Below are 23,084 nucleotides of genomic sequence, written 5' to 3' on the forward strand. Positions count from 1 at the left end.
TATCCAAGCGACACATTTTTCAGGAGAACGAGGATTATTATAACCCTCCTACTTTCAAACTTGGGTGGATCGGTCAGGGTGTGCTTTTTTTAGGACGAATGGACGAACTGGATGATACGTCAAAGCGGCGCGGTTGAAATATATTCTGCGTTTTTCTCCCTTCCAGCTCACTCTGATGAAAACCCATTTGACTACCTTGATCGTGATGTAATGTTTTATTATGTGGTGAAGCAACTTGTGGCCAACGAAAAAAAAATGATAATCACTAATCCGGAGGGCATCGTGCTCCATCGTCCTTCTACTTGTCCTCTAGGGAACCCAGCCAGACCTCATCTGCATTTGCGGTTAGGAGGTTAGTTCAGGTTTCACTCCTTGCTTCTGGGATAAGGGAAGGGACAAGGGGGCTCTCAACGTCGGACTTACCTTCCTCGGGCAAAGCCCACTCGTGTTCCTCCTCGGTATACAACCGAACGATCTTGCCGTCCGGGTCTCGCGCGCAGAGCACCCATCCCTTGACGCCCCTGAGCACGCGCGAGTGCTCCACCCCTTTCACGTCGAGCCAGCGCGACCACGCCTCGAGGTCGGCCCGGGTGTTGACCCCCAGGTCACGGGGTCCCAGCCGACATGGGCCGCGGCCTGCTGTGGGTTCTGCCGCGCCTCGACCAAAGTCCCGGAGGGCTCGTGCCGGAACATGACGGCGAAGACGGAGCCGTCGGCGCGGGGGTGGTCGTAGTGCGGGAGGTAGGTGAAGGGGAGGACGGTGGTGTAGAAGGATTGGGTGGCGCGGATGTCGTGGCTGGCGAGTTTGAGGTGGTTGAGGCCTAGGAAGGATCGAGGCATGGAGGTTGGGGCTGGGGCTGGTGCTGCTGGTGTTGTTTCTTGGGGCATTTTGTGTTGTTGCGTATTAGAATACTTATGGAGTAATGTACAAGTAGGTAGTGGTTTCTGGCTTTATTTTATGATGATAGTAGGCAGTGGGATATATTGCGAGAGTGTTTTGTCTTATTACGAGCACTGAGACTTGACCTTCATTAGTAGCACTTATACATGGAAGAAATCACCGCCTCCTAAGAGCACGATACTCGCTTCGACGGTGTATGCAACTCCATCGTGCTGCCGCATCAAGTAACATGCGGGCGCCACCACTCGCGCCGTGGCTCGGGTCCGACTATGCGAAGGACCATGATGCCGTTCGGCGTTCGCGGTTGATGTGGTGACAGGTCAATATGACATAAGTGCATCGGGAAGCCGGGGCTTGGCGAGCTTAACCGAGAGCCCGGGATACCAACCAATACCATTGTCAACGGGGCGGTTATTCTGGGGCCGCTCTACTCATGGGTCCCCAGTCGAAGCTGCATAGACTATTACGATGGTAAAAAGCTTCATCATCCAGGCCCTCCTCGCCTATCGAATCAGCTAAAACGACGACGCTCGGAGTTGATGTTTCATACGGCCAAACTACTTCATCGGTAACGGACTTGTGACCACTCGAGGCGTTTGATGGGCCCCGTTCACTTGAGTTTGTCCGTCACCTCTCTTGATCACGGAAGAAGAAACGGGAGCCCAAGTCGTTCGTTGGCCCGTAGCCGGCCGCAGCAGTACCTCGTTGCTTCTTCCCCATATCCGCGCGCGCCGTGCCCGGCAATTTGGAACACCGGGTCGGCCGATCCGGGAGCGAGCTGCAGGTCATCGCGCCAATACCACTACAGTGAACTGCCGGCAGCTAATAAGAGCCGTGGCTAGTGCTCTAGCGTGTAGCTTACAGGGGTTATTTGGTTGCAGCACTACTTATGTACGATCTTTATTGGACAGTCATTGCAGAGGTTGTTGCCGATAAAGAAGACGAAGGCGATAGCTTGTGTTTGCCCGGTTCAATCGATACGAAATTTCGTCTCGCCAACAACCTTCTGGAGGGTTGATGCATCGAATCGATCCTAGGATCGCTGATATGTCATGGCAGCAAGGATGGCAGCTTCAATGTTGATTGTACTCTGAATACTTATTGTGTATGTACAAACTTGACGGCCACGTTCAGGAAGACATGCTGTGTCGCCGACCTGCCACAAGCAAATCCTTTCCGCTTCAGGTCTCACCCACTAGGCGTGCTGGATATTTGCTGTAACTGCACAGGCGTTTGATGATACAAGTACCCAATTTACACGAAACTTGGGCTTCCATAATTAAACCGTAGGGTGGTAGGAGCTGGCCGCTGGCCTGGGATATATTCCCAGCAAAAAGAGGTGCTGCAAGTAGTGCCGATGTGGGGTTGAGTCGGTCATCTGCTCCGCCAATTCAGGTGACCAATCCAAATACCCGATTCCCAACCACTTCTCTCCCTTTCCACTTCAACAACTCTACAATCTGATGGCCTGCTGGTAAGGCTGTTTTGTTTCTCTGTCTGCTCTGCGAATAGTACCTACCTTCACCCCTCCAAATCAACATGGCGTTCCTCTCCAGCATCCGGCGGTTTAACCGCAATAATGCCTCGACACTGCGCCGATCCCCGCTCGCCGAGATGTCGGGGGCCTTGGGCGACCTCGGGACCTTGTTGCCGCTCATGATCACCCTGGCCGTCAACGGCTCTATCTCTCTGTCCACCACTTTGGTCTTCTCGGGAATGTTCAACTTGATCACAGGCGTCGTCTTCGGCATCCCTCTGCCTGTGCAGCCCATGAAGGTAGGTTCTTGGTCGTCTAACTCGCGCGGCCCTGCGTTGCTGGGAGCATAAAGTAGCTGACTCATTCTTCTCAGGCCATAGCTGCAGCAGCCATAGCCTCGCACACGTCTATGCGTGAAACCATGGCAGCCGGCAGTATCACTTCTGTTATCGTGTTAGTGCTCAGCTTGACCGGCCTCTTGCAGTGGTTTACCCGCGTCATCCCGGTGCCAGTCATCAAGGGAATCCAGTTTGGCGCCGGCCTCTCCCTGATCATCTCTGCCGGCACCTCTCTATTGCGGCCGCTACCTTGGTTCATTCCACAGCCCCTGGATAACCGAGTCTGGGCCATTGCAGCTTTCATCTTGCTCATCGCGACGCTGCGGCTGCCGCGCTTCCCCCTACGCCCTGCTGGTCTTCTTCGCGGGCGTCATTATAGCCTTTGTCATTATCCTCACCGACCATCTGGGTTTCGAACATCACCACCTCCACCCTCACGGGCCTCACCACCATCACCTACCCTGGTTCGGCATCTGGAAGCCCTACTTCGTTCTGCCCAACTGGACCGAGGACGCGATTGGCATGGGTATCGCGCAGCTGCCCCTCACGACACTGAACTCGGTCATCGCGGCGAGCGCCCTGGCCGCCGACCTGCTGCCCGACCTGCCGACACCTAGCGTCACGGCTCTCGGTACCAGCGTCGCGCTCATGAACCTGTTCGGCTGCTGGTTCGGTGCCATGCCCGTCTGTCATGGTGCAGGTGGTCTCGCGGCCCAATACCGCTTCGGTGCCCGCAGCGGTGCCAGCATCATCATGCTGGGCCTGCTCAAGGTGGTGCTCGGGCTCGTGTTCGGCGAGACGCTCTTCGACCTACTTGGCGCGTTCCCCCACAGCTTGTTGGGCATCATGGTGGTGGCGGCGGGTCTGGAGCTCGCCAAGGTCGGCCAGAGCCTCAACCACGGCGCGTCGGACCTGTGGGAGACGAGCGTCCAGGAGAGCCGGAACCCCCTGCGGAGACACCGTGAACTCTCAGAGGAAGAAAGGTCTGAGCGGTGGGTCGTCATGCTGATGACGACGGCGGGCATCTTGGCGTTCAAGAACGACGCCGTGGGCTTCCTGGCGGGCATGTTCTGCCATTGGGCGTACAGGGCCGCGGAAGAGATGGAGCGGAGAAGAGCGACTCCGCGTTCGGAGAGAGCGCCGCTGTTGAGGTAGTTAAGAGATTTGAAACCAAAGGAGACTAAGGATCAGATGAGCAGGGCTTTTCATTCTCATCAATCCTAGGAGATGTTACATGCATCTTCGACCGATTCGATGGGGATAGAGAGATAGATAAACACCCAAGACTGTCGTTCTCGACACAGACTTTGCTCTTCATCTTCCAATCACTTGTTTGAATTCATGTACCCATACAAGTGGAATTGTGTGTCAACATATCTTGCTCAAATCGACTCTGCCATTTCAAAAGGTGCGAGTGCCTACTCCGTATCAAAGTTTATAGATTGACACTACTTCAAAACCTTGACCTTCTTCCAACAAATTGCTTGTCCATAACTCGGTAGTCTCACTACTCTTCTTTTCTACTCTACTCCACCCTCCCTAACGACTGATGCCCTTGATTTCCATTGCCGACGAACTGCCTCGAAAACATGTCTGGATGCATATCACTTCTGTACCTGGCAGGTACCCTCTATACCCGTGTACTCAAAAAGATCAAGCCCCCGGGCAAGAAACAAGCACAAGCAGAGGGGGGCCAGTACCGGACCAACTACATAATGTAGCCATACCCCCCACGAGCAGCTGAAGTTCTTCTTCCCGCATTCTCCCACCACGGCTATATCGGCAGAGAAAAGGTCAACTTGGCATCCCCAATGGAGCACATGTCCCCCGACATGATTGGCCGGGCCGGACCCCGGTCTGCCAAGGGCGGGAGAGACCCCTTCGCGGAACCTCCTTAAAACTTCCAAGGGGGTACGAGATCAGATCCCTTGTGGAACTACTCTTTCTCTCTCTATCTTGGATGCAACGCTGCGGATCTATCTATATAAGAGCATCGCCAGGGTAGATCTGAGGACTTTCTTCTTCGCGTAACACATCTCACGACACGTTGAACTCTCCCCTTTATTATTCTCTCTTCTACAACTTCTCTGTGCGACATCCATCAACCTTCCGGGGGAACGCATCGGCCTCAGTCAACCAGATCCCAACTGACCGTGGCTTCTCTTACGTCCATCCTAAAAACGATGCTTCACGTTGAAGAGATCCAGGTTTCGCAGCAAAAGAAACAAGCACTCCCCTACGCATACATATACATCACATCATCTTTCCCATCACAAAAGAAGCGAACGCGAAAATGCTCGATATGTTTCTAATGAACTCTCTTACAGCTCATCATTGGTTTTGAATTGGTACACGGGCCTAAGGGGTAAAAAAGTGTACAGCGACCTAATGAGATCGATCTTCTAACAAAAATATATATATAAAAGGAACAGGAGAACCAAAGAGGAAAAAAAGAAGCAATAGATTTTCCGTCCTGATGCTTTCGCTCTTCTTAAGTCATTTCCCGATCCGTTTCATCCATCCACTGATACTGCTGATGTGAATGGACAGCGTATTCCCCGTCCGTCCGCCCGCCGTTCATTAATTCTATTCCTCCGTCTCACTTTTTTGGATAGGACCGACTGACTGCACCCGGCTTCCCATGAAATATAAGTCAGGCAGTCTCCAAGGGTTCCAAGAAGGACCACCTGCCGACTCCGTTCTCCAACTCCCCTAAACAAAGAAAAAGCACCAAGATTCAAACCCAATGCGGACCTCGCCTTCAACGCCGCCAGTACGTATCCCTGTACTGGAAATGTGCTTCTGATGCGGATATACCCGACATATCAAAGAAAAAGAAAACCGCGCTCGTGCTGTTGGCGCCCCCTTATGCATTCCTCTGACATTAGGAAACACAAGGAGATTGCGTGCCAACCAATGCCACGTCTACGCCCGATCATGCCACAAATATTCGAAATTTGACGGAAAAAGAGAAAGGAGTGCCGCGGCCATCGACTAATTGTCCCGCTCACTCGGATTCTCCCATTTGATGGGGTGGACAAGCATGCTGCGGAGGCATAGCCGTCCCGAGCTGTTCGGGTCAGCCTCCTCCTCCCGACCTCCGCGAAGGTCGCCTTCGCCGGATCGGCCGCCGTTCTTGCCACGGCCATCCATCTGGGCGTAACCCAGCCAGCGGCGCCATAACAGACCAGCGAACTCGCTGTTGTAGTACCATGAAGTACCCTTGTGGTTGTGCTCGTTTTGCAGGTCGAAGGGGCTTCCGTGGCCACCCGAAGTGTGATCACGTCCACCGTTGAAGTGCTTCTCGATCTCCTCGGCGGGCCAGGCGCGGTCAACGTAGACGGGATGCGGGGCGTACACGGCCTTCAGGCCGTGGTGGAATGCCATGGAGGGCGGGAACATCTCACTGAACATGCCGTGATGCATACGCCACGTTTCCTCGTGCATGGCGGACAATAGGCGTCGTGAGAGTCGAGATGCCGTCACAATGGCGCATCGACGAGGAGGGATCGGGTATTGCTTGTCGTACCCGGTGACATCGCTAGCAAAGACCCAACCAGATTCATTGGTATCGAACAAGGGGTTCAGGGTAATGAGATCAGCGTCTTCGCCCACGCCACACTGGGTCATGTCGGAGCCGGTGGCGCAAGACTTGGGCATGAAGCCGCCCTCGCCTTGCTGAAGGTTGTTCTTCCCGGCGAAAATAACCGGTCCCATGATCGAGCGGCGGCCGGAAGCCTGGGTCTCACGCTCGACAGTCTTGGTAAAGTTGTTCCAGTCGCCGTGCAGCGCAGGGATGTAGTACTTGCTGGCACGCTCCCACATGCCCTGTCGGCTTTGTTTGGCACCCCACTTGCCCAGTCTATCGAAAAGCTCGTAGTAAGATCCAGTCCAGCGCATATCCATTTCCCAGTTCCAGAAATGGGCATACTCAGGGTGCATTTGGGCGAAGTGTTGAAGCGGCATGTGGGCGCTACGATAGACTCCGTGGATATCACCGTTGCTAGGGTTGTCAAAAGCGTCGCCGAAATCTCCGGGATAGTAGAGGTTCATCTGAGCCTCAGACCAGAGGGTGCAGATACCATGGAATTCCCGCGGGACGTTTTCGTCCAAAATGTCCTGAGCGGTCTGAGGGTCTGCCCAGATAGGCATGTTGTTGTCCCGGACGTGAAGCAGAAAGTGCACGTCGTACTCACCACCTGATTGCAGATTGAGTTCGGAAATCATGGCGCGGAAGTTGAGGAGTGCGTGAGCCGTCCATTTGAAGCCCACGTAAGTTCGGATCACAATGGCAGTACGGTCGATGCGTTTCGGTCGAAGCTTGGCGTACTCTGCATCCTGGGTGCTGTTGCCGGTGTAGAAGCGGTTCTCGTTGGCGACGAAGCATCGTTCTTGTGCTGCTGCCCAGTCCATGTTTTCCCAGTTGATCTTGCCATGCTTCTCCCAAACGGCTTCGTTGCCTTCGTGATCCGTGTCCAGTGCCTCTCCAGTGCCACCCTCCTTGGTAGTGTAGCCCAAGCCATAAGCACCATAACGCCCGAATCGATCGAAGCAGACATCTTCCCGCATGCCGAGCAAATCATAAGAACCCATGGCTGGCTTTGCCTGACCCTGGGGCACCCCCGAGTAAGCGTAGACATCAGGTACCGGTGTCTTCCGGGCGGCGTCAAGATAGCACGGTTGAACCTTGTGGTATTCACTCTTGTACTCGCTGGAGTCATAGTCCGGATGCGGGTTGTAGGGGGTCGGCGTAGGGAGTTTGGTGTGGTGTGGTGCGGAGACCGGAATGGTGGGTTTGCTGCCGGTAGGTGCTGGGTACTCGGGTGTGTACTCGGCAAAAGGCACAATAGCCCTGAGGCCCTTGTAATACCCATCCATGCTGTTTTCAAAAGTTAGAAGCTGCTATGACATTTGTGTCTGGAGGTGTGCTTGACTTACTGCTTGTATCTCATCCAGTGGGGGCCATTCTGACCATCGTCTTCTGGCTCCTCCTCTTCCTCCTTCTGTTCCTCGACATTCTCCTTCTTCTCTTCGGGCACAGCTCCATCCTGTGTCTGGAGAACAATTTCCTCTCCCTTGCCTGCTTGCGCCTCTCTCAATTGGCCCTTGCCAAGTTGTACCAGATCCATTACATCCTGGCGCGTTTTCGTTGTTAAACGTGGGTTAAAGAGGGTAAGCGACAGTAATAGGATGAGCACGAGGGTCCATATCACCACTCTCCGGTATAAGCAATGGCCCAGGATTTGCCTTAGACGGAACTTTTTGCTTTGCGGTTTTGTGGTGACCGGCAGATATATTTCGTTTTTGGCGGAGATCATGCTGCCGAATGAGCTCGATTTGCGCAGGAACGACGACACTTTATCCATAGTGGATAATGAGACGATCGTCCGGTAACGGTTGGTTTGGCGATGTAAATGAGGTGATATTAACGGAAGAGCATCGACAAGATCTTATAGGTGTTGAATTGCAGCAACATGCATTAGAGGGCAGTAGTTGGTGGGAACTGATGCTGCGACGGCGAGTTGGCCCAAGTCTGCTATAAGCGAGCAAACAACACACAGCCGGGGGATTGAAAGAGCGCGCAGCGAGTGAACTCCAGCCACTTATCAAGTCTGCGACTAGTCCAACAGATTTCTGATGGATGCGACTAGACCAATCCGTCAACGAGAACCAGAGGCTTGGCTCGTTCTTGACCGCTGCGGGTTTAAGGCAGGTAAAAGAATGGCGTGCCGAGTTTGGCGATGTATCGATGCCGTTGCCGATTTAACCCAGAAGAGGGCTGAAGGTTCCTTGGTTGTGTTACCTCGATTCTGTCATAGAGCGGGAACCAATATGGGGTCGGCTAGGTAGCTCGGTGGTGCTTTCTTGATTTTTAGGCCGATCCAATCGCGGACAGCTAAAGAAGTCGAGGGGCGGGTTCCCGAGTGGTGCCGTTATCGAGATCGTGGACGAGGCAGTATCGCACAACAGTAATTGTCCACACACACACAACAAGTCGATGACAAGGTTGGGAGAGGGGAAGACAAAAGATAAGAAAGGATGGCAATAAGAAGGGCCCGTCTTTCCCGGAGTGGTGCAAAGAAGAATGGTACAAAGAGGGTAGGTAGGCAGAGGAGAAAAAAGAGGGTTGATGATCGGACGTGGGAACAGACGATAAAACACCAAAGCCACTAGGCGGAGGGCCGCGACAAACTACAATGGGCTGGGCAGGAAGTCTTGGGCCGACTCGGAATTGTCAAACGAAACTGAATAGTCGACAAGAGACCGAAGAGGCAAGTTGGCGGTAGCTTAAGCGATGGATTGGGGGAAAAACAAAGTGGTTGCTTCTCCAGCATCAGAGACAGGCGGCCGAAACTATTGCTTCTTACACTCTCGCACAACTGGACCCGTGCTCAGATCTCGCGAAAGAAAAAAAAAGATGGCCAAACACTCGGGGGAGTCTTGCCTGGTACATATGACGCGCAATGGAAAGTTGATACTAGCTGGCCCCCTATCTAAAACCTGGCTTGACTCCCGAATCTAGCATTCGCGCCCCCTGTCGGCCATCAATGCGTTGCAACTTATGGATTCCCACTGAACCTTGTCGGTCTCCCCCAGGATCTTCTGTCTTGGAAGAATTTCTACTTTTTGCCTGCAGTAAGTACATACTTGCCGCCCGCGTCCGCATAGCATCCCATCACATCGCATCGTATGTACTGTAGAAACTACTTTACCGTACTTGCCGTCCCTACCAGCCGGGACCCTGCGAGCAAATGCTATCTACGTTGCCTCTCGGGTCAATTGATCGCCTCTCCCTCAATGGGCCAAGTCTAGATGCCCGGGGATATGGTAAGCAAGAGTACTGGCGGCGGCGCCAACAGCAACAGCAGCAGGAGCAGCAGCTGTTAGGCGGTACTGCAGCAGTGGTGGTGGTGGTGGTGGTGGTGGTAGTGGTTGTCTCCTAAAACCTGGAGGCGCTACTACGCTAGGCCACACTGCCCATGGGACGGGTAGTAGTCAAGTGCAACCCTCGCCAGTCGGCGCAAGACTGTTGAGCCTCCAAACGCCGTCGCACACTGCACGAGTCTGCCAAGACGAGCGGATTTGCGTGGTGGTGGGGCTCACAGACTGCCATTTCTAGTCAGCCCCCACATCGACATTGGCTACTGGCCGCAGCAAGGAGATTAAACAGAGGCCAATCAGCGACCCCGAATCGGCCTGGAGGAGTCAGTTGCCTGTGTCGCACAGAACGGGACGGGTACCGATTAGAGCAGATCGGCGCTCTGGTACTTCCTGGCGCACACTGGCACACTGGCGGCCTGCCCAAAATGCCTAGGATGGGGCAGGGGGCGCTGTCAAGTCCTCTCAGGCCATCCCGGGCCATGCAGCCAAGCGAAAACACTAGGAACCGCAGAATTCGACCACTTGCTTGGATTTGAAACAGCATCCTCATGAGGGACGCGTAGCAAAAAGTGGGCGGGATGGATCTCCAAAATCACCAGTTTTTTCCGTCTTGGGCACTCAAGCACTTTCTTTCACCACCGGCAAACTGCCACTGTTGCAGCAATCGCATCATCGCCCTCTTCCCAACCTGCTTGCCTGCTGCTAAATCGGGACAGAGCATTTGGCGTACTCGTAGATGCACGCACGCCGGACAATTGGCTTTCCCCAATAAGCACTACGGCGGCGGCATGCTTTACCATTACACTTCTTGCTATTTGCCGTCACTTTGCATCTGTATGTACGGTATTGTCTCCTTTTGGATGGCACTCCTCCATGCCGAAAGTATGTGCCTGTCCTTTTCTGTAACGAAGCCCAAGGCCCGGCGGGAGGCACAAGCTTTCCCAAAAACATATTACAGCGAGCGAGTGTCGTCATCGTTTGCACTTGAGATGGATCCCAGGCAGCCCCAAAGTCCAGACTTTCATATGAAGGCCATTCCGTATTGTGGAACTGCATGACTACATAATCTAGTAGTTGCCCACAAATGTTCCTTCCCATCTCTGCCAGTTCAGTGCCATGTGGTTGGTTTTGGGAACTGTGATTTGATAATCCCCTCCAGGATGGGGAACATGGAAGATGACTGATGAAAAGTCCCTCTGGAGTCTGCGCCCGCACCCGCGCCCACACAGCACTGACTGTGAGGTCCTTTTCGCAGTAGTCAAAACGGACGGACTGTGTGATCTTGGGGGGCATTGCCCATGAGCCTTCTAACGCACCTACACTTCAAGCGCAATCTCGAGCTGAAATTACGGCCAGAGCCCGGAGAGGCCCGCCCGAATGAGACGCAGAAACAATTCGGAAATTGTTTCACTTCTGAACCACGCCCGCAGCGATCCGAATCTGTAATGCAACGCACCGTTACCGACTTACGTAGGCCAGAACCTCTGTGCACCGTGCATCCCCATTTTCCGACTCAACATCAATCCATTCTCTGGCCCCCGCTGACGCCAGCAGGCAGGTAGGCCCAGCCAGCCTCGGTTTCTGGAAACACCCGCATGTAACAACCTGACTTGACCAAAGGCCGGAGCCAGCCCGCTTCCACATTCCTACCTGGTAGAGGATATCACCACCAACGACCATCTTTTAAGCATGTGCCGCGTTACACCATGCCCACAGCTAGTAAGCCCTGGTTCCTGCGCTGGCCTGCCCAACGGTTTTGTTATTGCCTTTAATTATTGCCAGCTCCTAGCGAACATCAGGTAGTCAGGCGGTCGTCCGGTCTCCTGGTAAGCGTCAAGGTTGCAGCGATCGGCGGAGGATTGGTACTTTTATTGAACTGGATGCATCTTTCGGTGTGTCTATTAGAGGACCCTCTTACCTCCAGCTCGGGTACCGTTCTCTGTAGCATGGGACGAAATACCACACGAACTGCTAAGATAACGATTCACGTCATACCTACCCAGTACTCTGAAATAACCAGGGGTTCTCGTCGCGTTATCTCGCCTATAGCGCTTTGCCAATAAGTGTGCTATACTCGACTCAAGTACGGGGTTTCCTACTTACTCTTGGCAAACACCCTTACTCTCCAATGTGTTGCAAACACTTTATATCAAAGGGAAGTCACGGGGCACCACACCATCGTCGGCTGCTCTAAACGGAACATCTCCTGTTCCTGCGTTGTCTATGACCCGGTCCTTGTCAGGAACAGTTGTACCTACTACTCATGGACGTATAGCTGCGCTATTCACTAATAACATGATATTATATCTTAAGGAGCGCCATCTCATGATGGGAAGAATCAGACCACTCAGGTAATGCGATACCCATTGAGCATTAACTTGGATAATGCTCTTTTGATACCAACTCACCCAGCCTTGCCGCGCCTTGCCAAGATATATAGGATTTCGTGTTTTGTCGGATCAACATCCGGAGATAAGGGTGAGTAGATCATTCTGGGCAGCGACCATCTCTACCCTCTACGCCTACTCGGTACAGAACCTCATTATGTAATAAGCTCAGTGTCTATAGTGCCCATTGTCACGTGGAACCCCTTCCGCCAACGCACCCCTGGACAGTTCTTGCTCTGGTGTGGTGGTGACTGACAGGCCCCAAACAATCACCCCGCGAGCTAGTGTCTTTTCACTCTCCGTACCTATAGATAGAACAGAATAACACTCTTGTGCCTGGAATTTTCTGGTTTCTTCCCGCGCCCTCGGAGTTTCGATTGAACCACACGGGGATCCCGCCCGGCTTGTCGATTGGTGTGACAATGCACGTAGCGGGCAACCAGCGACCCGTGGGGCGTCAAGAGAATGTGATGTTTCAAAAGACCCTGGGAAGAGCGCTTTCCAGAACTTCTAGGCCCCGATCGGCCGCGCTCCGAAGGACAGCGTTCATTGCTGAGTGCAGTTGCATGCCAGCCCTGCTCTTCTCGCCTCAGGCTTACATGTAGTTAGTTGTAGTTGTAGCTGTAGGTAGGTTATGTATTACATGCACATGCTGTGTCTCTTTCCCAATCAAGACGGCGGCTTAGTCTTAATAAGAGCCGCATCGCTCAAAGTAGGTTGACAGGCTCGGGCCTCTCCATCTTTGTCAGCCGAGCGATGCAGCAAATGACGGAGACTCAGGCCACGGACGCCCGAAGATTCAGATCAGCAGACTTGCCTGTATGACAATTCCGACTTGTATCGCCGGGACTGCTCTGCTCCTGCAAGTGTGTTTATTTTGAAATCACGATGCCTGCCCGCCCGCCTGGTGTATGCACCTGCAATGCAGGCTCTATACAGGTTTGTTAATTCATTGAAGCATGCATTCTTTAACTTGTTTTGGCTTCTTCGGGTCAATCGTCGTCGACCGTATTGAAGGCTAAAGTGAGTTACACACAGAACCTCGGCATCGGGTGACCCAAGAATCTTGGTTTTCACTTCCATCCGAACAACACACCGATCGGGGGGACTGTGGCATCAGAAATGGAACAGAGAGGCTTAACAGCTTACGCGGTCTCTTGGGAGGGGCTTTCAACACGAAGAAACAGACCCTGATTCAATCAATTGCTTGAGATGAGATGCTCCAAATTGCAGCCATTCCATCCCTTGGCGACGTTACATCTTTTTTTGTGGGAAAGTAAGCCCCCTGGGATCTGGAACAGACAGCCCCTCGTTCCATCACTCAACTTATCGTCGTGACATTCGGTCGTCTTCTCTCAGTTCCTGACAGCAATCCCGGGCCGACAAGATATTGCTTGTTTCATACTTCTCGAGAAATGCCACCAATGAACGGGAGGTGTGCTATACATGCTCTTGAATCAGTGGCCTTTGTCGTGCCTCGGCTGAGGGACTGACTGCCCATCTCTGGCTGCGATGAGTAATGAGGTACGTTAGCAGGTACGTTAGCAGATGCCTCACGAATTTCTTGCTGGAGCTGGACTTCAGCGTCAGCCCTAATTTGATGATGTGAGAGATCTCTGCACCATGACTTGCAGCCGAAAGTTTGCCAACATCTTTTGGGATGAGGAAACCGGCAGTTTGAAGATGCATTTGCTGGGCTCAGCAAACTGCATACCACCGCCCCTTGCTTACTCCTTGGCCCCCATCTAGCTGTAATGCAATTGATATGGCTGTTTCTTAATGTGGCGTTCAGGCGCTGCTGGAAGCTACCGAACACCAAACATACATAATACGGACATGCATGCTCTTGAGTGCTTTACATACCGTGAGTAGTACAGTACAAACATACCTTATTAGCGGACGGACTGATAGTCGGGATCATCATGCAAGCATGGGTTACAGATACTCACCCCGCGTTTGCCGTTTGCCGTTTACCGAGAAATCAACGCTGGGATTACTTGGGTTACCCTACTTCAGCTTCGCTAGTTCGGCAGGGTCTTCATTGGTCATCGAACCTATTAATTGTATATACATAACTGTCGGCACACTGTTGACTACTGTTCTATTTTGAGAAAGCAGATATGGTTCATGTATGTGGTTATACGCCACTTTCTTTCGTCCGGGCCGTCTTCCAGTTCAAGGTAGGGCTGACTGGTGACTCCCATCATCGACGTACCAAATACAAGTTGTAAGTAAACTTTAAAGAAGACATAGTTTCATCCTACTCTGATCGTTGATTCGGAGAGCGCCCCGGCTCAGTACAAACTCCGAAGGAGGACGAAAATAGATTAAGAACTGGGTGACTCCCTAAAGATGGCGCCCAGCTAGCCAACCCACAGAGAAGGAATCGACAAACGCTTACAGGGGGTCATCAAGCAGTCCTCACGACACCCTTTTCTGGGTCCTCGCTGCATGGTTGCGCCATAGTAGGCGCCGCCGTGGCGGTTGTAGTCGCAGCCTCGGCTGCTTTCTGTTGGGTATTAGATTGTGAGCCGTCATCCTGGCGCGGAGTCGGCTCCGGTGGCGTACTGCCAGGAACAGGCCGTCGGCTTTCGGTTTCTGCGGCGGCGGCTGCTACTTGTCCTCCCCCTGACTATCATCATGGTCTGGTGATGATGAGGATGTTGCGGGTAGTCCGCGGCGCTTTTCCGCATACCGCCTGGCCTTCTTCTTGGCGTCGATCCGCTGCCGCCACTGCCGGCCGTAGCGGATCGTGGCCATGGTGCAGAGCACGCCGCAGAGCAGGAAGGCCACACTGATGGTCGAGAACCAGCCGACGCCGATGGCTTGGATGCCCGGCAGCACGACGGCGGTGCCGACGCAGGCGAAGAGGTAGCGGATGACGTAGTTGCTCGCGACGACCTCGCCCGACTGCGTCGGCATCACGTCGAGGCAGTACGTGTTGAGCGAGGGGAAGCAGAAGAGCTGCGCGAGGCCCTGGATGAAGAGCGCGACGACGACCACGGGGATGCCGCCCCGGTCGTACTCGACGCACCAGCCGTACACGAGGATGCAGGCCGGGATCACGATGCCCATGAAGGGCAGCGACGAGTACAGCCGGTCCTCAGGGATGCGCATCCCGCGCTTGTTGATGTACTTCTTCACGATGTAGTCGGCGTACCGGCCGCCGCCGAAGGTACCCAGCACGTAGCCCGCTCCGGGGGCCAGGTAGAAGAGGCCACCCTGCATGGGCGTTGTGAGGTTGAAGCGCGGGTTCAGGACGTAGCGGATGGGCGAAAGCAGGGAGTACATGTTCCACAGCAGACATGAGCTCGCCAGCCCGGTGAGGAACAAGTTTGGGTATTCGTAGAGCCGGATGACGCGCCACGGGTTGACCATGCCACCGAGTACTTTGGCTTTCTCCAGGCCGCTGTGGCCGACGAGATCGTCGATCCGCTTGTGGTAGATCGTCTCAGGCAGGAGGAAGAATGATCCCGCAGCAGCGACGGCGGCAAGTCCAGTCTGCAGCCAGAATATCACGCGCCAGGAGGTGAAGGTTACGATGATGCCTCCGATGAAAGGACCGAGCGCAGGGCCGATGAGCGTGCCTGACAGGAACCAACCTAGCGCCGTGCCTCTTTCGGTTGGCCGATATATATCACTAAGAAGAGGTACGTGAGTTTTCGGGGCCTTTGTTAGGCTGGGGAACGGTGTCGACTCACCCTATCACCGAGGAACCAACAAGAATGAACGATGTCCCTTCAAATGCCGTAAGGATACGGAAGACGAAGAAGGCCGCCAGGTTTGGAGCAAGCGCTGAGCCAATATTGCATCCGAGAAAGGCAACTGCAGTGACAAGTGTTACCTAGAGTCGTTTAGTCGTGTAAGTCAAAGTGCCTTCCATGAATAGGGGTTGTTTCTTTCTCTCAGGTTGGGCTTACCGGTCTACGTCCGTACACTTGGCTTATCGGCCCCCAGAATAGGGGCGAGATACCCATGAACAGCATGTATAAGGCATTGGATAAGTTGATGATGGATCCGGTGGTTTGGAACTCGGCAGCTACTTCGGGCGTGGCAGCCAACACCGACGTGCTCGAGGCGGGTGCCAGGAACGAACAGAACGAGAGCAAGGCCACAATCATCAATTTCCGGTGGTTAGGTAGTCGATCGTACACTTCGCCCGGTATCTGTACAGTCGAGTCCCGAGCCTCGATAGGCACGTCCGGCCCCATGGAATGGTGTGTTGAAAATCGATCCAGGTTGTGCTCGCCCTCCTCCTCCTCGTGTACGGATTCGCTGCCATCGTGTGAAGAAGTTACGGAGCGATCACTAGCATGTAATTCGGCACTCGTCCGGCGCGGGCCTTCCGACTGGCCACGCTCATCCTTCGCCGCAAACATTGTTGAAGGCCAGGGCTCTTTGGGGGAATTTTCTTTTCTTGATTGAGGAATTGGAATATATCAACAAAAGGGCCTCCACCCAAAACAATTATATGAAGATTAAAAAGAGCAAACGCTTTCACTCCGAGCTTATACTCTGCCGACAGCCAGGTCGTCGTCTTGGGCAGCAACTACCGCCAATACGTTCAACCTCTTGCCAAGGTTGGGAGTGGATTCGAATACTGGAAAGCGGCCCACCTCCGAAGATCCATGTGAGAGAGGAAGGAGGAAAGGAAGAAGAACATAAGAATCTCAGGAGCTCAACGAAGCTTCGGCGACGGCTGGATAAGTATGCAGCATGAGGAACCTTTGGCGGTGAGTAACACGAAACTTGCGCATCTGGAGCATCGAAAACATGGACTGGCCATCATAAGATCTTTAACTGTCCCTTTGCTCGGTTGAACACCGATTCTCCACCCGCCACTAGAGGCAAAAAGGACTCCATACCCGGTCTGCCGGCCGAGTATCGGTGGGCTTCGACGTGACTCCTGCCAAGGCCTGCCTTGCTAAGGAATAGAAAGCGACTCGCGCATGGCTATCTCCAATATGATAGATCCTACCACCCTGCCATCCTACCACAAAAGTCTCGGTGGCAACCTTGCCGACCAGTACGTGGTATTTGCCGACTGCCGCCGACAAGTTCGTGTACACGACACACCGAATACTTTTCGCATCGATACCCATTCCTATTGTGTTCATCGTGTTCACCGCAAGGCAACATAACATAACATGACATAACATCGTACGCGGTGGTTACAAGAGCACCAAACAAACTCTTGTTGGGAGCGAAGCATGTAGAGCAAGGCCAGCCGACTGGACTCACTCTGGCTCTTTGGGTTATTCCCGGTCTACGCCCGCATTGCCTGATAGTCACCCCGCGGATTGATCCGTCATCACATTCCTAGTTATAAAATAGTGCGAATCCCGTATATGCAGATCATTGACTTTGATAGACGGGGACATGTTTAGGAAGAAGCCTACGATCGCATAATGAAAAGTGCCCTCTAAGCGCTCCGAATGCGGTCTGGAATTACTGTTAATGGTGCCGAAGATGGCAATCGGACGACTCATCGAAAAGTGGCATGGATGTCTTGATCCGATAGTGGGGATGCCGTGCGCGGTCCGCAAGCCGCATGCTTGGTATGTGGCCAGTCGTGCAGCTTCTGGCACGATTGCTTATGTCTGATGGCACTTATTCAGGCACACTGAGGAACCAATTGATGAATACGTACGGCCAACATTCTACTTTGCATGCTCTCCATATCCGTCTCATGAGGAGTTTTGACGTCGGGCGCTCCTGTCTGTTGCGTACCTACATGTTTACGATTAGATCGTGAGGATTTCAATCCAACTAGGGAGTCGTTGTAGACGTAGTCCGCAGAGACAAAGATGCAGTTGCACTTCCTCGATGTGAGGATGGCCATTTTCGGTGTATCAGCCTACACAAGCAAGCATGGACATTACCTAAGGTTAACCGATCATTGGTGACTCTTTGTGGTGTGGCTAGAGGAGGTGGCTGTGTATGCCACTTAGCCTCAAGACCAGGTAGGGCCAATCATTGAGCCCACTCTGTTCTGCCTTCCCCCACTTCAAAAATTTAGGGCACCCCTTCGACACAATTGGAATTGCCTGAGAAAGAGAAATTAATTTGACATTACCCTTCCATTTTGAGCCCGACAATTCACCATCACGACACACGACCAACCTTTCGACCGCGAAACCGAGAACAGCCGTCAAGATGGTACGTACGCGACTGATGCAATCCATTTATATTCCCCCTGTGAAGTCATGCGATGGGCGCCCAGCGAATTTTACGGTGCGGGATCAATTGCGAAGAAGGCATGCATGCACGACTTGCTGGGTGACGCAGGATAATTTACCGAACCGAAGACGACGGACATCCCGACGAGATTCAAGCACGATTTGCGAATGACAGACCCCGCTCATCAACGATACCGGCTTTTCGTGTCTGTCCTCGGAGGGAGTCTGGAGTCTCGGTTACGACAAATACTGCTGGACGCCCATTCGTGCCTCAGAGGGATACGGGGAAAACTGTCATATGCGTTGCATTGCCAGATAACCATGTACTGACCGGTCTGCCCCATATAGGTCAACATTCCCAAGACACGCAAGACCTACTGCAAGGGCAAGGAGTGCCGCAAGCACACCCAGCACAAGGTCACCCAGTACAAGGCCGGCAAGGTCAGTGGAGCCCCTCCCACCTGACCGAGATATCACCCTCGATTTTGGTGCGGTCGCATCACCGTGACTCGATTCTGACAGATATTATAGGCTTCTCTGTTCGCTCAGGGAAAGCGCCGATACGACCGCAAGCAGTCCGGTTATGGTGGTCAAACCAAGCCTGTCTTCCACAAGAAGGCTAAGACCACGAAGAAGGTTGTCCTGAGATTGGAGTGTGTTTCCTGCAAGACAAAGATGCAGCTGGCCCTGAAGCGCTGCAAGCACTTCGAGCTCGGGTACGTTTTCCTCTCCATCATCCCCATCCAGCATGTGACTAATTCGCTTTCCTCTACAGCGGTGACAAGAAGACGAAGGGTGCTGCTCTTGTTTTCTAAACGCATTTTCCTGGTTCTCACGTTCATCATTCATGGCATATGGATTTGGGGTTCATCACGACCGGACACTGGCGACAGGAGTATTCATCACCGGTTGAGGGACAAGGTGTAGCAGGACATAGGTTCAATATAGGCCAACGTCTGCTGCAAACAAAATACGATCTTAGAGAAGATCAATGACTCATCACGAATAACCTATGTCGGGGGCTTCTTGCTACCTACTACTCTCCAAAGGAGACGATGATTGAATGTTGGAAAACATCTAAGTCTACCTAATGTCGTGCAAGCTGTCTAAGTGCTCTACGTCCACTGGTCTACTCTACCCTCAAACATGCGCGAGTGACAGATCTAAGCTATAGACATGTATAACCGAGAACGAAGTGCGCTTGTCCGGGGTGCCCTAGAATCCCTCGCCGAGGAGCACTGTCCGTCCTCCGCCGTACCACAAGGTTCCAACGCGAACATCTAGCCCTTTCTCCTGACCGACGATCCATTCTCCTATCAGCCCGGCCTCGGGGGTGTCCCAAACTTCTGCCTCCAGCCATCTGTTGATCTCTCTTCGATAGCCTCGATCCACTTCTTCCTCTGCTCTGGAGTCGCATGATCCTTGTCCGTCAAATACCGCCCCAAGGTAATGTGGGCGCTGGGAACGATGTAGCGGGAGTCGATCTCCATGCCGGCGTCCTTGGCCAGATTCCACATGTCGCGCCGTAGATGGTGATACGTGTACTGGTCCCCCTGCTGCACTCCTTCGGTTATGCCGGGGGCCACGGGAGGAGGCGACACGACCGGCTCGCCGCAGGCCGGCAGGAAAGACACCGCAAAGGCCGACAGGTCGTACGAGATCATCGGCTTGACCAGCCGGGCCCGGTGGTGGTACGTGTAGCTCGCCACCGACGGGATCGCGGGACGCAGGGAGCGCACGATGGCGTCGATCTCCTCGGGCGTCCGGGAGAAGGCCAGCTCCAGCGTCGTGATGTGCATGCGGTAGGTCGGCATCAGCCAGATGTCTGTTGAGGGAGTGTGTTAGTCAGAGGCCGGCTTTCTGCATTAGGAACCAATATGGATATATGTTCATTCACATATCAGGGACTCGAGTGGGTATCTTCTTCCGGGTTTCCTGGTATTGTGCTCTGGGACTTACTAGGTGCTACCGCTTTCAGCTTGCTCTGGATCTTTTCGGCCAGCTCCAGCACGTGCACTGGAGGCCGACCCCAGAAGGTCATGCAGTTTCTCAGGTCCTTGAAGCCGGGCTCTATCTCGGGTGTCTCGAGACGTAGGAGCCACGGGTCAATGATGAGCTCGTTGAGCTCCGGGGACAGAAACTTCTCCTTCTGCTGATCATTTCGCCGGACACGGTGGGCGGAGTACAGCGCCTGGGTTTGCTCCTGTTCATGCACGTCGTTAATAAAGTACGCCTTTCTTATAGTTGCTCGCTGCCTCTTCCTACGCAAGTGTTTCCTATCGTGAAATAACCCCGAACTGTCATGATGATTCTGGGGCTAAGGGTAACTGGCATCTAGCGCTCTTTTGGACCCCGCCATTATCCTTATGAGGAATAACCACACGAGAGCAGAGTCTGGCTCATGGAGGCTCGTCAGTGAAGTAAAATATGAAAATGACCTACCGGGTCGTCCTCGCACGCTTCTATCAGTGCATTGTAGGGATTTTCTCCAGGTTTAACGACCACCCCAGACAAGTCTTCCAGCTTGTTTTTGATGTCCGTAGACTCCAGTATGTTGCCCATGTTGTGTCCTTCCAGCGACGAGGAGAAAGGAAGGAGTTGTGGTGGTAGTACAAGAGGCTCATCAACACAGGGGCCTAATAAACATTAGCGAAGGTCGTTTTGCTTGATTCGAAATGGGCCAATGACCTGTCTAGCTAAGAATAGCAGTGTAGTACACCCTGATGAAGATGCCAATACTAGCCGCCACTTGTACCCCGCACGGAGTTTCCAGCTTGGCCACGGGCGCCATGAGCATGGCAGAGATACTCCAGCTTACACGGGCCGGCATCACTTATTGCATCCGAATTGAGTCTGTTTGGTTGACATGTACTACTCAACTATTCCAAATCAGCCAATTCTGATGTCTCTAGCTATCTCATTCTGCCAACTATCCCGTTACCCCCTATCTATACCACCGCCAACCCGTCGAAGAAATTAGGTCAGGTAAATAACTATTCTCTTGGTTTTACTCTACTAGTGATAGATGCATCGATGCTCCTCCGCCAGTACTGCCCCTTACAGCCAGGAATGATTGGCGATGGACACCAGCGAACAGGTATTGGTTATCCCGGTCGGAGCTGGCCATCATTGACTGAGAAGCCTTTTGTCTCTCTCACACACACTCTCTCCATCTCTTAGTTCCTTTGTTCGTATTCTAATATATCAGGTCTACCTGATAACCATGGTGCCAGAGTGAGAGCCATGCTCTAGACACAACAGCCACATAACAATGATTGAGGATTGGCCCAGAGTGTCGGGTGCCTAGACTGTGGAATGCCTATCGTTAATGAGGTACGAATGGTCGGTAGGGTCTTGATGTGGGTTGTATGCCACCCCTAGTATCTATTCCCACTTGGGCCTAGCGTCTTTTTCATCCCAGATGAGGTCCGGCTTACAGAAGGCATCCATTTTGGGATTAGCGTTCTCTTCACAGCCGTCGATTAGAATCGCGAATGGGCGAAGCCCGCGACCGACCGACGAGCAAGCACGAGGATAGTTTACGCGCTGGAGAGTTAATCCCCAGCCGTATGCAACTGTCACGCTGGACAATTATGATAGGCTCTTATGCGGTGAAGGAGCCTCCAGTAAGTGCGTGCCTGCATTTACATGTCAGGAGTCTGGTTTAGGTTTAGCCGAGGTTCTGCCGCTAGCGTGGTGCCCAGATCCGCTAAGCTTATATCGGGTATAGCGCGGTTACATAGATATCGGTTACATATATATCGGCTAAACCGATACTTCCCACAGTTAATTCCAGGAAACAGCAACTGCCATCTTGATCTTGACCTTTTTTCGCACACACGAACGCACCGATCCATCAAAAGTGTATCACGAAGACTACATTGATCTGGGTAGATTCCTACCTAGATCAGAGATGTAAGCCCAATCACAGTGATCTCTATTGACCCTCTGGCCCTGCGCGCGTTGCAAATGGTGATCGCGCATCGCGTCCTGTGATGCGATTGCAAATGCGCCCGACGCTCGGACCACTAGGTCCAACACTCCCCCTGGGTTGAAGTGACTTGTTGCGGTCCTTGTTAGTCTGATGGCTAGGGGGAATTGGTCCGCCTGAGCTTCCTCTGCGCAGTCTATTGCCAGTCAGGCAAGATTGTAGGCCTTTGGCTGCTGGGTGAACCAAGCCGGCCGAAGACAAGGGGGGGAGGGGGGGCGCATTACAGAAAGACACCCATGCCGCCTGGAGTGAATTTGTTCTGTGTACGGCAATCTTCCCCGGGATCTCGCCTCATAGAGGGGGTAGCAGGTCGCCCAGACTTTGCCTCGTCGTTATGGGTCGCTCTGTGCTGGTCCATCAAGTGATGGACTGAGTGCATGAAGCCCCCTGAGCTGCGACTCACCACTATGACCGTAGTCGTCTGGTTGAGCGTCCTAGGGGAGGTCATTACGCAGCCAGTTGCACTTTTCGTGCTGCAACCACGGCTGAACGTACACCGCCCGACGGCAAATCCCATCTGGCTGTATAAGCATGGGTGGTCTTTGTGTCCAGTCCGCACAAACCCATGGACCCTTGTTCGTGGCAAGTGCTTGCTGGCCTGATGGCGACTGGCTCGCATAGTCATGTCCTCGAACCACCGGATTCACCCCGTGCAGACGTCTCATGCTATGCTGATGTATCATTGGCCTCGGTGTTAACTGTCGTTGGAAGCAATGCCTGCGTTGTCATCGAGTGTTGGCATGTCCATGCTTCTCCTTGACTGACCTGCTTGCTCATGATATGTGAAACATTGGAGATGCTTTATCCCACTGATCGTGTGAAAACATGAGCTGGGACCAAGATGGTACTGCCATCACAGGGCTGATCGTGTTCCCCAAATAGTGGGTGTACCCTGTCGCGGCCGTTTAGCGATAGCGGGTTCTAGGCAT

At 53.2% G+C, this 23,084-nt stretch overlaps 6 protein-coding genes across 6 annotated transcripts; 2 read left to right on the forward strand and 4 right to left on the reverse strand.

Annotated features, from left to right (window-relative positions):
• Nucleotides 1-549: 549 nt before the first annotated feature.
• Nucleotides 550-888, reverse strand: PG997_011272 (uncharacterized protein; the record flags this gene model as incomplete). The annotated part of the gene is made up of 1 exon (XM_066815587.1): nucleotides 550-888. The coding sequence occupies one exon, from the start codon at nucleotides 886-888 to the stop codon at nucleotides 550-552; it is 339 nt and encodes a 112-aa protein (XP_066664877.1).
• A 1,552-nt stretch (nucleotides 889-2,440) lies between these two features.
• PG997_011273 (uncharacterized protein) lies at nucleotides 2,441-3,871 on the forward strand (the record flags this gene model as incomplete). Its single annotated transcript, XM_066815588.1, is given in 3 exon segments — nucleotides 2,441-2,677; nucleotides 2,752-2,997; nucleotides 3,014-3,871. 3 exon segments carry the CDS (start codon nucleotides 2,441-2,443, stop codon nucleotides 3,869-3,871), a joined length of 1,341 nt encoding a protein of 446 aa, XP_066664878.1.
• A 1,839-nt stretch (nucleotides 3,872-5,710) lies between these two features.
• On the reverse strand, nucleotides 5,711-8,082 carry PG997_011274 (uncharacterized protein; the record flags this gene model as incomplete). Its single annotated transcript, XM_066815589.1, has 2 exons — nucleotides 5,711-7,595; nucleotides 7,655-8,082. The coding sequence occupies 2 exons, from the start codon at nucleotides 8,080-8,082 to the stop codon at nucleotides 5,711-5,713; spliced, it is 2,313 nt and encodes a 770-aa protein (XP_066664879.1).
• A 6,516-nt stretch (nucleotides 8,083-14,598) lies between these two features.
• Nucleotides 14,599-16,364, reverse strand: PG997_011275 (uncharacterized protein; the record flags this gene model as incomplete). Its single annotated transcript, XM_066815590.1, has 3 exons — nucleotides 14,599-15,625; nucleotides 15,687-15,829; nucleotides 15,906-16,364. 3 exons carry the CDS (start codon nucleotides 16,362-16,364, stop codon nucleotides 14,599-14,601), a joined length of 1,629 nt encoding a protein of 542 aa, XP_066664880.1.
• Nucleotides 16,365-18,141: 1,777 nt separating this feature from the next.
• Nucleotides 18,142-18,979, forward strand: PG997_011276 (60S ribosomal protein eL42; the record flags this gene model as incomplete). Its single annotated transcript, XM_066815591.1, has 4 exons — nucleotides 18,142-18,144; nucleotides 18,513-18,605; nucleotides 18,696-18,880; nucleotides 18,940-18,979. The coding sequence occupies 4 exons, from the start codon at nucleotides 18,142-18,144 to the stop codon at nucleotides 18,977-18,979; spliced, it is 321 nt and encodes a 106-aa protein (XP_066664881.1).
• A 501-nt stretch (nucleotides 18,980-19,480) lies between these two features.
• On the reverse strand, nucleotides 19,481-20,726 carry PG997_011277 (uncharacterized protein; the record flags this gene model as incomplete). The annotated part of the gene is made up of 3 exons (XM_066815592.1): nucleotides 19,481-19,989; nucleotides 20,124-20,367; nucleotides 20,607-20,726. 3 exons carry the CDS (start codon nucleotides 20,724-20,726, stop codon nucleotides 19,481-19,483), a joined length of 873 nt encoding a protein of 290 aa, XP_066664882.1.
• Between the last annotated feature and the right edge of the window lie 2,358 nt (nucleotides 20,727-23,084).

The sequence above is a fragment of the Apiospora hydei genome, assembly GCF_038363865.1.
Source record: "Apiospora hydei strain CBS 114990 chromosome Unknown utg000008l_segment0_segment0, whole genome shotgun sequence".
Taxonomy (NCBI): domain Eukaryota; kingdom Fungi; phylum Ascomycota; class Sordariomycetes; order Amphisphaeriales; family Apiosporaceae; genus Apiospora; species Apiospora hydei.